Genomic DNA, 14,850 nt, shown 5'->3' on the forward strand with positions numbered 1-14,850 from the left:
TAGTCAGCCACCAATTGTGCAAGTTCTCCCACTTAAAAAGATGAGAGGCCTGTAATTTCCATTATAGGTACACCTCAACTATGAGAGATTAATAATGAGAGAGAAAAATCCAGAAAATCACATTGTCTGATTTATTTATTTTTTTAAAGAGTTTATTTGCAAATTATGGTGGAAAATAAGAATTTGGTCAATAACAAAAGTTAATGTCAATACTTTGTTATATACCCTTTGTTGGCAATGACAGAGGTCAAGCGTTTTCTGTAAGCCTTCACAAGGTTTTCACACACTGTTGCTGGTATTTTGGCCCATTCCTCCATGCAGATCTCCTCTAGAGCAGTGATGTTTTGGGGCTGCCGCTGGGCAACACAGACTTTCAACTCCCTCCAAAGGTTTTCTATGGGGTTGAGATCTGGAGACTGGCTAGGCCACTCCAGGACCTTGAAATGCTTCTTACAAAGCCGCTCCTTCGTTGCCCGGGTGGTGTGTTTGTCATGCTGAAAGACCCAGCCACGTTTCATCTTCAATGCCCTTGCTGATGGAAGGAGGTTTTCACCCAAAATCTCACGATACATGGCCCCATTCATTCTTTCCTTTACACGGATCAGTCGTCCTGGTCCCTTTGCAGAAAAACAGCCCCAAAGCATGATGTTTCCACCCCCATGCTTCACAGTAGGTATGGTGTTCTTTGGATGCAACTCAGCATTCTTTCTCCTCCAAACACGACGAGTTGAGTTTTTGCCAAAAAGTTCTACTTTGGTTTCATCTGACCATATGACATTCCCAATCCTCTTCTGGATCATCCAAATGCTCTCTAGCAAACTTCAGACGGGCCCGGACATGTACTGGCTTAAGCAGGGGACACGTCTGGCACTGCAGGATTTGAGTCCCTGGCGGCGTAGTGTGTTACTGATGGTAGCCTTTGTTACTTTGGCCCCAGCTCTCTGCAGGTCATTCACTAGGTCCCCCCGTGTGGTTCTGGGATTTTTGCTCACCGTTCTTGTGATCATTTTGACCCCACGGGGTGAGATCTTGCGTGGAGCCCCAGATCGAGGTAGATTATCAGTGGTCTTGTATGTCTTCCATTTTCTAATAATTGCTCCCACCGTTGATTTCTTCACACCAAGCTGCTTGCCTATTGCAGATTCAGTCTTCCCAGCCTGGTGCAGGTCTACAATTTTGTTTCTGGTGTCCTCCGACAGCTCTTTGGTCTTGGCCATAGTGGAGTTTGGAGTGTGACTGTTTGAGGTTGTGGACAGGTGTCTTTTATACTGATAACAAGTTTAAACAGACGCCATTAATACAGGTAACGAGTGGAGGACAGAGGAGCCTCTTAAAGAAGAAGTTACAGGTCTGTGAGAGCCAGAAATCTTGCTTGTTTGCAGGTGACCAAATACTTATTTTACCGAGGAATTTGCCAATTAATTCGTTAGAAATCCTACAATGTGATTTCCTGTATTCTTTCCCCCCATTTTGTCTCTCATAGTTGAGGTATACCTATGATGAAAATTACAGGCCTCTCTCATCTTTTTAAGTGGGAGAACTTTCACAGTTGGTGGCTGACTAAATACTTTTTTGCCCCACTGTAGCTGCTGTAAACTGTAAGTACTTCTCCATAGAATATATCCAATGGAGATCCGTTTGGTGTTTTGCAATACTTCCATATTGCCAGTGTAACTCCTGCAGTGATACTGATTTCTGCATAGGACATTTCTTAAGAGCGTACTTTGGTAATGTGTGCAGACTATAATAGTGATGATATTTAGCCATGCACTTGTGAAGATGTTGGTAACGTATGCTGTTCTCCATAATACTGGGGCTACACAGTGATGCGGCATCAGCCAAATGTCAAAGTACCATTTTACTATAGTCTCTCTGTATCCCTAGCATTAAAGGGGTTGTCCGGGTTTAGGAGGACACTGAGCCACACATGGGATTTTCCTGCAAAAAAGAATTAAGCGTTTCTTACCTGACAGATCATATGCCGCCGTTCTGGTTTTCCCGGCCTTTGTTTACCTGGCTGCAGCAGTGACGTCATGTTGACAACACGTGACCGCTGCTGCCAATTATTGGCCTCCCTACCCAGTGGGACCTGTTGAGAAATCCATACTCATGTGGTCCCTGTAGCTGGATTGTGACTCCCTGACTGTCTTCGCTGGTCTTCACCTGACCCAACAGTGATGTGCCACTTGGGTACACGTCACCGCTGAGGCCAGTCATTGGCTGCAGTGACTCAGGTGACCCTGCTCATGTGGACGTTGACAGACCAGGACAGGAAGTTCAGTGAAGGCAGCCCAGGAGCCTGAACCAAGCACGAGAGACCAGATAAGTAGGGATGGATGAGACAACATTGCAAAATTTTCACTAAAGCAGATCTATCATTACAATATGATGTCCTAACATGACATGATGTTACACCAAATGGAAAAAAATATTGTGCCTTTTGAATAACAGTTGATAAGAAAGAATATGGCAGACTCGTAGTTATGAACCCAGTGCTCACCTGACGTGTACAGTCATATACAGTGGGACTGCGCTTATTTGTGGAGCAGTATGCAAAATCTGTTCAGTTGTACCCTGCAAGCAACACTGTAGATCTCCGCCTTTCAGACCTGATTTTTCTGGTTTTGGGTAACTTTATTATTGTGCATAGTAAATGATATTTCCAATAACCGTACCCTTATTTATTTAGCTGCTGGAATATCTGTATTGTGGGATGCATATTAATTGAAGTTTTGCTGCTCTAGGCTTGCTGATCAGATGCGGATGATGAATTTTTCCCACTGGTTCGATTTGCTGCAAAACATTTTTTCCAAGTTTACAGTTTTCCTTCAGAGAGTCAAGGTGAGAAGTCTGAATGAACAGTGTCCTTGGATTTTTAATAAAAATTCTTTGAAATATGGGGAACAGTGCAGTTAGGCGAGGTAAATACTGAGATATATTGATGTCATCTGGGTAAGGTTCTTATCAGATTCATCACTTCCAATGTGAAAGCTGTCTGTATGCCAGTACAGATAATTCATTAATAGTGTGATCATGAATACATGACGAGCCAGTAAAAAGAAATGAAAAGCCTCCTGGTTCTTTTATAACCATGGAATATTACCACTATTAGATAGAGAATATAATAAAGCAGGAAATGGCATTCTCCACTATACTCCGAATGAAGTCAGTGGCACAGTGCTTTCCAAGTTCTGCTGCCAATTCATTCTAGTGATCAGCAGGGGTCACAGTAGCCAAATCCTCACCAATGTCCTATCCCATGTCAGCACTCAGACTAGCAAGGGTTGTCTCACAAAAGCAATTCCTCATCAGCCTTTAAAGGGGTTATCCAGGACTATAAAAAGCTCCCCCATACGCCGGGCCCCTCACAATGAATATACTTACCTGGCTCCACGTTCCCTGAGCTGCTCCTGGTCCCCACACTGCTGCTGCTTCTCCCCGTGTGCGGATGAAAACATCTGTGTTGGGGGGGGGGGGGGGGAGCCAATGGCAGGCGATGACTGGGACCAGCCTCCCTAGCATCGCGGGTGAAGCTAGGAAGGCTCGTCCCTGCCTCCCATTGGCTGCTCCCCCCGGCACCAGATGTTTTCATCCGTGCTTGGGGAGAAGCTGCAGCGGCGGTGCCGGGACCAAGAGCGTCGTGCAGCAAGGTAAGTATATTTATTGTGAGGTGCCCTGCATATGGCGGAGCTTTTTAGAGTTTTGGATAACACCTTTAAAAGTATACTGTAGATTTGTGTGTTACTGAGTGTCCTTTCGATATGCTTTGGGTTTAAAGCGTACCGGATTTTTCCAAAAAAAGTTTGCATAATATCTGTGCTTCTTTGTACAATTATAACTGTGAAGGGGCAGTTCTTTATTGGGCTTCCATAATGTTTTTTTTTGTTATATTAATCTGTGTTTCAGCTGCACAGCTAGATGCAGTTCACTCAGAAGCAGGAGGTGTATCCCTCTGTAAAATCTGCCAGCACTGTACTTGTTGTGACGTCATTTACCTTACTTCCGACTGTTTTTTTCAGCTCTGGAGCTCACAGAACAGATAAGGAGTGGGAAATCACACTTGCAGAAAGGCAGTGTAGAAGCAGTTGGTTTATCAGGCTCAGGAGCTCGGCTTGCTCTGACACGCCCCCACTTCCTCTCTGCCATCTTCTGAATCTCTGTTACCAGAGATGGATCTTGCCTGACAATAGGCAGTAGAATGCAACTTAGGTGGAAGTGAGATTCGTAGTGGCCATAACGTTTATCTTTTAAATGAAATGATTTTTAAATTTGCAAGTTACACCATTCTCTATTAAATGAAATGAAATTGTGTTAAAGTGCAGTGACTCTTTAACTGTATTGGAAAGCTCAAGACTCTGTGCTTTCCTGTTTCTGGAAATCTATTATGCAGACCTAACTATACTTTATTTTTCATTCTATTTCCACGTAGGCCACAATAAACGTTATCCGCAGTGTTGTGCTCATGGTCTTGGATAAAAACCAGCGGATCAGAGAACTGGAGGTAATGGCAGCTCAGAAAGGCCTGACCAGAGAAAGCAAAGTGGAGAACGATCTGGCTTACTTGACTCACGAAGGCTTGTTTATAAGTGATGCATTCAGCGAAGGTGAGCACCCTCCTGCTGCTACCAACACTAACTTTCAGAGGAATGCATCACCCAGCGGTAGTGACCCGTCTGTCAGCGATTCTGTATCTGATCCTGAATGCACTACTGACTCATCCTCCAGCAAAGATCACACACTGCCTTCAGTTACCCCAGGGGGAGTAGAAATAATGTGAGTAAAATTAGACTTTGTAGAAATTTGCCTTGTGAAACCAGAATTGATGATCATGAGCATGTCGTTCAAAATGGCTGACCTGTGTTTGTATGCTGCCGGTCATCTAAGGCGTCATCTAAGGCTACTTTCACATTTGCGTTTTGTGCAGATCCGTCATGGCCGGATCCGTTCAGATAATACGACCGTCTGCATCCGTTCAGAACGGATCAGTTTGTATTATCTTTAACATAGCCAAGACGGATCCGTCTTGAACACCATTGAAAGTCAATGGAGGACGGATCCGTTTTCTATTGTGTCAGTGAAAATGGATCCATCCCCATTGACTTACATTGTGTGTCAGAACGGATCAGTTTGGCTCAGTTTCGTCAGACGGACACCAAAACGCTGCAAGCAGCGTTTTGGTGTCTGTCTCCAAAGCGGAATGGAGACTGAACTGATACATTCTTTTCCATTCAGAATGCATTAGAATGCAAACTGATCCGTTTTGGACCGCTTGTGGAGCCCTGAACTAATCTCGCAAACGGAAAGCCAAAACGCGAGTGTGAAAGTGGACTAAGGCTGACGTGGCAGATATAACATCTTCACCGTAATACATAAGTGTGTATTGCATTGTGCTGTAGAACCTCTCATGTATTTGCTGAAAGCTCATTGCATTTTTTAAATTTGATTTCCTTAAAGGTTTATTATGCTTTCTGCCAATAAAGCATACTCGTTGTTAAATTGAAAAGTTATTCAGCTTTCCAATATACCTTATAGCGATTTGCGGGCAGTCTCACTCAAGCCTATGGACAATGATTTGTCGTGTGATGGCTAGGATCACACCACAGAATGTTTAGATCTAGCCCTAGCATTAGCTTTTGATATAAACTGCACAGATCTAAAATTCTCCTTTGGCGTGTAGCAATAAGGCTAGGACTACATTGCAACTAATGATAGTGAATGTGGTCACATTGCAACCCACAAGTTAACGTGGCCATGATACGACATTGGGCAGAAGTCCAAATCTGCTGGGGGTCAGCGTGACCACATTCACTATAGTTAGCTGCAGTTCCAGCAGAATCTCCCTGAGGCTACTTTCACACTAGCGTTCAGAGCGGATCCGTCTGCTGTCTGCTGTCTGCACAGACGGATCCGCTCCTATAATGCAGACGCTTGGATCCGTTCAGAACGGATCCGTCTGCATTATAGTTTATAGAAAAAATTCTAAGTGTGAAAGTAGTTCAGACGGATCCGTCCAGACTTTACATTGAAAGTCAATGGGGACAGATCCGTTTGAAGATTGAGCCATATTGTGTCATCTTCAAACGGATCCGTCCCCATTGACTTACATTGTAAGTCTGGACGGATCCGTTTGCCTCCGCGCAGCCAGGCGGACACCCGAACGCTGCAAGTGTCCGCTTGCTGAGCGGAGGCTGAACGCTGCCAGACTGATGCATTCTGAGCGGATCCGCATCCACTCAGAATGCATTGGGGCAGTACGGATGCGTTCGGGGCCACTTGTGAGAGCCTTCAAACGGAGCTCGCAAGCGGAGCCCCGAACGCTAGTGTGAAAGTAGCCTGAGCTGGACCAACCTCTCTGGCTCTTGCACATGGCTATTTTGCAGCTCCAGTTTGTATGGAGCTGTGATTTGTCTGCTATAAAGGCACAGAGAGCCTTCATATGCTTCTAATACCGTACAGAGTACAAAGCGAACAGAAAATAAGTCGTGGCATGCTCCGTCAGACTCCATATGTAAGAAGCAGAGACCGTGCACAGCAAGGCTTTTTTTCGACAGAGTAGGCAAAACTTTAATGACCATTTTTTTCAAGAGATTTCCAAACGACATCCCATCAAGTGGTGATTAAAAAAATCTCAGAGAAATGACTTGACTGGAGCGATTTTGAAAGCATTTTCAGTCAATCCAATACTTTCATGTAGTATTCTGCCATCTTGAGGCCTGAAGGTGGAATTACATCATTTCCATGAAATTGGGTCCTGCATGAGCAACAAAACTGAACATTGCAATGTTAACGACGATGCTAGAATATCGCTCCTATTTCTTGTGGTTATTAGACAAAGAAAATATTAAAGCCTGCTGGTATGTGAGTGACTTTCTGATGGCACTGGTTAGTTTTATAATACAGCCACATGGTTGTACTGTATATTATACACTCAATGCAACCTGATAGAAATGACGGATTGCTGCAAAATGTGGCATGCATTTGTGTGTCGGGCAGATATGTAAAAAATTACAGGTCTGGTCTGATTAGGCACTATCAGATATACGTCAGTTTTCTGGCCTATATCTGTGGCAGGTTATTTGCGCTGCAATCTGCGACTTTTCCCCGCTCATGCCAGGTCTAAAAAACAGGGAGTGGTGTGGGCGGAGAAAGGGATGGGACGGTAGGCCCGTCTCATTTATCATTTTTTTACGCCTGTTTTAGGCATAGAAAGTGGTCTAAATTTAAGCCAGCAAGGAAGCTGGCTCAAATTTAGACCGCTGGAGGGTGCTCCGAACCTCTTCATAACTCTTCAGCACCTCTTCATAACTTTGTTGGATTCACCGCCAGAGCACAGGGTTTTAAGACCAGCGTCTAAAACACTGGGCTTGATAAATGACCCTCTGGTGCTTTTTCCACAAGAGGATGTAAAAAAAAAGCTCTCAGAGGCTACTTTTGGGTGGTGTACATCTTGGTGAGTGGGGGTGCATCATTAGACTGTGAGAAGCAGGGTGGTCTTTTCAACAAATTCCCCGCATGCTAACCCGTTTTGACCTAGCTGTTAGGAGGTGTTGGGAGCAGTGGTTATGTAGGGGTACACACACACAGCAAACAGGCTCTGGACGGTCCAGACAGGCCTACAGTAGAGAGGATCATTTGAGCAGCATCTACAGTTTCATTGTCCACCATCCACATACAGGTGGCACCTTCATTACACACCGTTGTCTCTGTCTGGACTATTTCCAGGTGCTTAGCAGGAGGAAATTTGTCATAGTGCCCATTACGTGTTCTGCCATTAAACAGCCAGCCACCATCGTCTTCATTTACCGCGTTGTCATGAACGAGAAACCTGGACTGCTACAGACTGCAACCGTATTGTCTTTAGTGACAAATCCGGCTTCTGGTCGGGATTCAATGATAGTCAGGTCTGAGTATGGAGGCCTGGTGGTGAGTGCTTCAGTCCTGCCTTTGCTGTGGAGCAACACACTGCTCCAGCTACTGGTGTGAAGATCTGGGGAGCCATCACATACGACAGTCGGTCACCCCTAGTAGTGAAACGAGGGACACTAACAGCATCCCCCGACCATGTGTGTTCCTCTCATGGTAGGGCTTCCAAATGGGGTTTTCCGTAGGATAATGCTCACCCACACACAGCAAGGGTTTCCCAGGAATGTCTCCACCAGATTACAGCACTTCCTTGTCTGCCCGGTCACCAGATCTATAGCAGCATTTGTAGGACCAGCTGGGACGCCAGCTTCAGCAACATACAAGTGTGCAGGATCTACAGGCCCAGCTATAACATCTCTGGGCAAATGTGCTGCAGAATAACATTCAGAACCTCCATGCCAACCATATCTCATCTAGAGGGGTCCTAGAGCCTCACAATTGTACAGTTTTCCCGATTAAATGCTCTAATATTGTAATCACTTCCATATATCTTCATTACATTCACACACATTCAGTTCCTACAGCTCCTCGTTGTTGTCAGCGAGTGTATATTCAGCCTAGCCACCACTCCTTAGGTCAGTGTGCAGATCTGCGCTATTCCTGCTCTGGGTGGATCCGGCTGTAGCAGTCCTCCTCATTTACCGCTGTGTCTTCTTGTAAACCATCGCTCCTCCGTTTCATACCAAAAACCTTACACAGCAGGCATCTGTTTTCCAGAATGACCCTTACATTGTACACGGCGCATCGATTCAGAATGAGTAAATCATTAATGGGGTCATTTCTAACTGCACTAAATGTCTATCCCCCTGCTGTTTTCTGCACAGTATCGTGCTCATTTATTATTAAAGATGGTTGCGTTGATGCCATTGTGTAATATTGTGACTTTTACCTCTCCTCGGCTGTAAAGGCCGAGAACTGAATTAATCCTTGTCTATTTTTTATTTTTTTTTAAAGAATGACCGAGGATATAAAATTAACAGACCTGGAACTTGGTAAAATTGCAAACAATATTCAGGAGCTTCTCTACAACGCCTCTGACATGTGTCACGACCGCTGCGTCAAGTTCCTGCTTTCAAGAGCCAAGGTACATGACATATTTCCAGTTGGTATGTGAATGACCTTGTATTAAGATAACGGCATAGATGTATCTAAATTACAGCGTACAGACTTGTTTCTATGGCTGCAATCCAGTCTGCTAAAAATCCAATCTCATTATTTCTCAGAGAGTTTCTGATGGCCCATAACTGCATATGTGTAAGCGAGCCCTGAGGATAAACTGTATTCGGACTTTGAAATTTCACATACACATAAGATCAGTGATGGTGGATCTTTTTTGACATGTGATGTGTATGAAGCAGATGCCAGTGGAAATGAGGATTGAATGTTTTAGACATCAACACAACCGAAGCTATGAAATACCCATCGAGACATAGACTCCACAAGACCTCTCAAAGGTGTCCTATAGTACCTGCCACCAAGACATGAGCTTTAGATCCTCTAAGACCTCTAAGGCCTCTTTCACACTTGCGTTGTCCGGATCCGGCGTGTACTCCACTTGCCGGAATTACACGCCGGATCCGGAAAAACGCAAGTGTACTGAAAGCATTTGAAGACGGAACCGTCTTCCAAATGCGTTCAGTGTTACTATGGCACCCAGGACGCTATTAAAGTCCTGGTTGCCATAGTAGGAGCGGGGAGCGGTATACTTACAGTCCGTGCGGCTCCCGGGGCGCTCCAGAACGACGTCAGAGCGCCCCATGCGCATGGATGACGTGATCCATGTGATCACATGATCCATGCGCTTGGGGCGCCCTGACGTCACTCTGGAGCGCCCGGGGAGCCGCACGGACGGTAAGTATACTGCTCCCCCGCTCCCCGCTACACTTTACCATGGCTGCCAGGACTTTAGCGTCCCGGCAGCCATGGTAACCACTCTGAAAAAGCTAAATGTCGGCTCCGGCAATGCGCCGAAACGACGTTTAGCTTAAGGCCGGATCCGGATCAATGCCTTTCAATGGGCATTAATTCCGGATCCGGCCTTGCGGCAAGTGTTCCGGATTTTTGGCCGGAGCAAAAAGCGCAGCATGCTGCGGTATTTTCTCCGGCCAAAAAACGTTCCGTTCCGGAACTGAAGACATCCTGATGCATCCTGAACGGATTTCTCTCCATTCAGAATGCATTAGGATAATCCTGATCAGGATTCTTCCGGCATAGAGCCCCGACGACGGAACTCTATGCCAGAAGACAAGAACGCAAATGTGAAAGAGCCCTAAGTAGTTAGGTGGGACCTCTAGGAATCAGTCTGTTTCCTGCACATCTCTAAGAAGCTCCATTAAATTGGAATCTAGAGAACTTAGAGGCAAAGTCAACACCTTGAACTCAGGTTTTTTCAAACCATTCCTGGGCAATTTTTGCAGTGTTACGGGAAGCATTGTCTAGCTGAAAGAGGACACTGCCATTGTGTTTAGGCAAAGTAACATCCACTCTTCTCATAGTCCATCCTGGTGGCATCTATTTTCCAGGTAATTGATGCACACACCGACCATTCACATGATTCCTTCTTCCATTGCCTCATGGTCCAGTTCTGGTACTCACATGATTGACGTAGATGACCATGGGATCCCTGACCGGTCTGTAGCTACAAAATTCCATAGACGGCAAACAATGATGGACTGGGTCTTTCAACACCCTTCTATCATTACTAGCAGTAACTTTTTGAGTAGTTTGTGCTACAGTAGCTCTTTTGTAGGATCACACCGGGCAGACTATCCTTCGTTCCCTACATGTATCAGTGATCCTTGGGAACCCATAACCCTGTCTTCTGTTCACTGGTTTTCCTTCCATGGACCACTTTTGGTAGGTGTTAACCACTACTTACCAGGAACACCACTCAAGACCTGTCATTTTGGAGATGCTCTGACCCAGTCATCTAGCCATTGCAATTTGTCTGTCAGACTTGTCCACATTCAAGTGCGTGCCTATTTTTCCTGCTTCCAACACATGAACTTCAAGAACTGACTGTTCACTTGCTGCCTGATATATCCCATGCCTCTAGAGATGCCATTCTTAGAAAATAATCAATGTTAATCGCTTCATCTGTCATCGGTGTCAGGCGAGGTTTCCATCCTCAGGTTTTTTGATGCGTTTTTTTTAAGCCAAATCCAGGAATGGATCATAAATGAAGGACACATTTAAAGTAAAGACAAAGGGGAACATATATTAAGGTTTCTGACACGTTCACCACTTCTGTAAAAAGTGGGCATGGGGTGGTAAGAGTTGGCTGGCCACCTGCATGCAGTCCGGATTTTGTGTCTCCGTTATTTGCATAGGCATAAATGGACAAGGATGTGTGCATGAGCCCTTATGTGTATGGTTGACATTTCTAATTAATAAGTCTAGAGAGCCTTTGCTTTGAATGGTGGCAATATTACAGTACATTAGTCCATTTCATTCTGTGTATGAAGGAGTTAAAGTAAAAGTGGTACTGAGGAAGGCGTTTGCCCATCTAAGCTCACGTGGAGCAGTCAGAGCTGCTGCTGTGCGACTTGTGGGCACTGCTCAGGAACAACCCGCGGTGTAACCAGTGTCTGACTCACTTGTGATTTGTCAGTCACTTTAAACCATTATTGCATTCTCCAGCAGCTTTCCATGTCAGTGTGTAGGATGTAAGCACAGCAGTACCAGAAATTGCTCTATCCCTGGGGCAGATTTAACATATTTTTAAGCAAATAGGTCCAAAATTTTGTGCTAATACATTTTATGATATACAGTATTTTTTGTTTTATAAGACGCACAGATTTTAGAGGAGGAAAATAAGAAAAAAATATTTTTCATCAGACTTTATATCAGATCAGACCCCCATAAATATCAGGACTTCACATCAGACCCCTATATCAGCCCTTCATGTCAGACCCCCAACAGACCTCAGAACATCCCTTTTTTTTTAGACCCCCATCAGACCTCAGATCAGCCCTTTTCTTTCAGACCCCCATCAGACTAAACTAAAAAACTTCCTTACCTCTCCTGCGCCGCAGCTCCACTACGGGACCGGCGTCACACTACCCTGTCTTCTCCGGCCCGCGCTACACTGTCACCTGACTGCGTGCAGTGTCAGGTCATAGTGTGCGCGCTACGTCCTGTCGCTGTACGGGGTCAGGACAGTGGAGGTTCGGGCCCTAGCAGGAAGACCAGAGAGGGTGAGTGCCGGAAGCGCTTGCAGTGCTTCTTCCCCGCTCCCAGCACCTAATGCATACTAGTGAGCTCTTCCATAATGGGAAGCGCTCACTAGTATTTGCTTTATAAGACGCACAGCCATTTACCCCTACTTTTAGGCTACTTTCACACTCGCGTTTTGGGCGGATCCGTCATTTATCTGCAGAAACGGATCTGTTACAATAATACAACCGCATGCATCTGTCATGAACGGATCCATTTGTATTATCTGTAACATAGCCAAGACGGATCCGTCATGAACTCCATTGAAAGTCTATGGGAGACGGATCCGTTTTCTATTGTGCCATATTGTGTCAGAGAAAACTGATCCATCCCCATTGACTTACATTGTGTCCCAGGACGGATCCGTTTGGCTCAGTTTCGTCAAGCGGACAGCAAAACGCTGCAGGCAGAGTTTTGGTGTTCACCTCCAAAGCGGAATGGAGACGGAACGGAGGCAAACTGATGCATTCTGAGCGGATCCTTATCCATTCAGAACGTATTAGGGCAAAACTGGTTCGTTTTGGACCGCTTGTGAGAACCCTGAACGAAGCTCACAAGCGGAAAGCCAAAACGTGAGTGTGAAAGTAGCCTTATAAAGTGAAAAATACGGTATCTTTTAAATTGACTGTTGTTTTCTGATACAGCGCAAGAGGTAATGATGTCTGCCTGCAGCTGCTGCTATGGGGGGGCTCATTCATATCTCTGAATTATTATAATTTTTTGGGCAAGATCTGTGACTTCTGATGTTAAACAAAACAGATAAGGGTTCTTAGCGTTGGGATGTAATGTCTTTAGGTTACCATGTGTCAGGCCAACTGCTCTGTAGATGAATGTGATTTCAGAATGAGAACATTTCTTTTCGGCAGCAGCGTAGGTAAACCATCTATTTTTTTTATTTTTTATAATTTATATTGTGTTTCTTCTTCCTTTTTTCTAGGACAACTTTCTGGAGAAACTAAACTCTTCAGAGTTTGTGTCCTTGTCCCGATCAGTTGAGGTGTTTGTCCAGGATACTGAGAAAATCTGTGGTAGAAAAAGCATGTCTCTCCGAGGGGCTCTCCAGAGCCAGGCCAATAAGTTTGTAAACCGCTTCCATGATGAAAGGAAAACTAAGCTCAGGTACAGGATAACATCTGTGGGATGCTGATGTCACCTCTCCTGATGTATCTACTTTAGTAATTACTTGCATTCCTCATGTAATAACAATTCTGGAGCATGTGTTCACATGACTCTATGATGTGCCATTCCTGTATTATTCCTGCTAGAAGTTATGAATCAGTTACTAGCAGTTTGCAGTGAATATCCACATGGGTGTTACCAGTCAGGGGAGTGTCCCTGCACAGCCTGACACTATCCAGTCATTGCTGCCAGTGTCTGACTGTGCAGGGCCACATGCCCAACTGGTAACACCCATCTGGACCTTCATTGAAAACTGCTAGTAATTAATTCATAAGCTCTACCAGGAATAATAAAGAAATGGCAATCATAGAGTCATAAGAAAAGATGCTCCAGAATTGTTATTACATGGGCAATGCAAGTAGTTACTAAAACAGACCTGTCAGGAGGGGTAAGGGGTCCTCTTTAAGGTGCTCCCTGACCTTTTGAAGTCCACAGACAACTTATAACAGAAGCCATAACACAGTGCCCAATCCTCCACATATTGGTCAGCACCACATATGTGAACATAGTCTTCAATATTGGCAGATTAATGTATTTAGAAAATAGAATGATAATTGCACCCGTCCCTTATACTCAGTGTTCACCTCTGGGAACCATAAATTTCAGCATACACTCGTTGACAAAAAAAACATAACGCATCAAGAAGGATTGAATGAAACTTTGTGTGAATGTAATGATGAGATATGTAAGCAATTATAATATTAGATGGAAAAGAGCAGTTTATTCAGAAAAACTGTAAAATATAAGGAGGCTCTAGGACCCTGTAGGACCACCTCTAGCCTGGATGTAAGATGAGATACGGTTAAACATGGAGGCATACAGGTTCTGTATGGTGTCCTGCGGCACATTTGTCCACAGATGTTACAGCTGGACCTGTAGATCCTCGTTGGTTGCTGAAGCTGGCGTCCCAGCTGGTCCCATAAATGCTCGATTGGAGATAAATCTGGTGACCGGGCAGCCAAGGAAGTGTTGTAATCTGGTGGAGACATTCCTGGGAAACCATTGCTGTGTGTGGCCGAGCATTATCCTGCTGAAAGATGCCAGTTAGAAACTCTGCTATAAGAGGAGCACATATGGCTGCAGGACGTCCTGCACATATCACTGAGCTGTTACTGTCCCCAGTATCACTACTAGAGGTGACGACTGTCATATGTGATGGCTCCCCAGATCATCACACCAGCAGTTGGGGCAGTGCGTCATGCTACAGCAAAGGCAGGATTGCAGTGCTCACCACCAGGCCTCCTTATTTAGACCCAGAAGAACCTGGATTCTTCACTAAAGATGATACAGTTCCAGTCCGTAGCAGTCCAGGTTTCTCGTTCACGACACCACTGCAAATGAAGGCACCGGTGGTGTGCTGTCAATGGACGCTGTAACACAAAATTTCCTTCCGCTAAGTGCCTGGAAATGGTCCAGACATAGATGGGTGTATAATGAAGGTGCTGATTGTATATGGATAGTGGACGAAGAAACTGTGGGAGATGTTCATGCTTGGCGGCGAATCCTCACGACTGGTGGTCTGTCCTGCCCATC

General features: G+C 45.0%; 1 protein-coding gene across 2 annotated transcripts in view; it reads left to right on the forward strand.

Annotated features, from left to right (window-relative positions):
* VPS54 (VPS54 subunit of GARP complex) overlaps positions 1 to 14,850 on the forward strand; it is a 103,450-nt gene that overhangs the window by 59,987 nt on the left and 28,613 nt on the right. For both annotated transcript variants that reach the window (XM_040430122.1, XM_040430123.1), the window contains exons 11-14: positions 2,745 to 2,841; positions 4,430 to 4,773; positions 8,878 to 9,007; positions 13,076 to 13,257. In XM_040430122.1, coding sequence (XP_040286056.1) covers positions 2,745 to 2,841; positions 4,430 to 4,773; positions 8,878 to 9,007; positions 13,076 to 13,257 — 753 coding nt within the window. The remainder of the gene's footprint in view (positions 1 to 2,744; positions 2,842 to 4,429; positions 4,774 to 8,877; positions 9,008 to 13,075; positions 13,258 to 14,850) is intronic.

The sequence above is a fragment of the Bufo bufo genome, chromosome 4 (genome assembly GCF_905171765.1).
Source record: "Bufo bufo chromosome 4, aBufBuf1.1, whole genome shotgun sequence".
In the NCBI taxonomy this organism is placed as follows: Eukaryota; Metazoa; Chordata; class Amphibia; order Anura; family Bufonidae; genus Bufo; species Bufo bufo.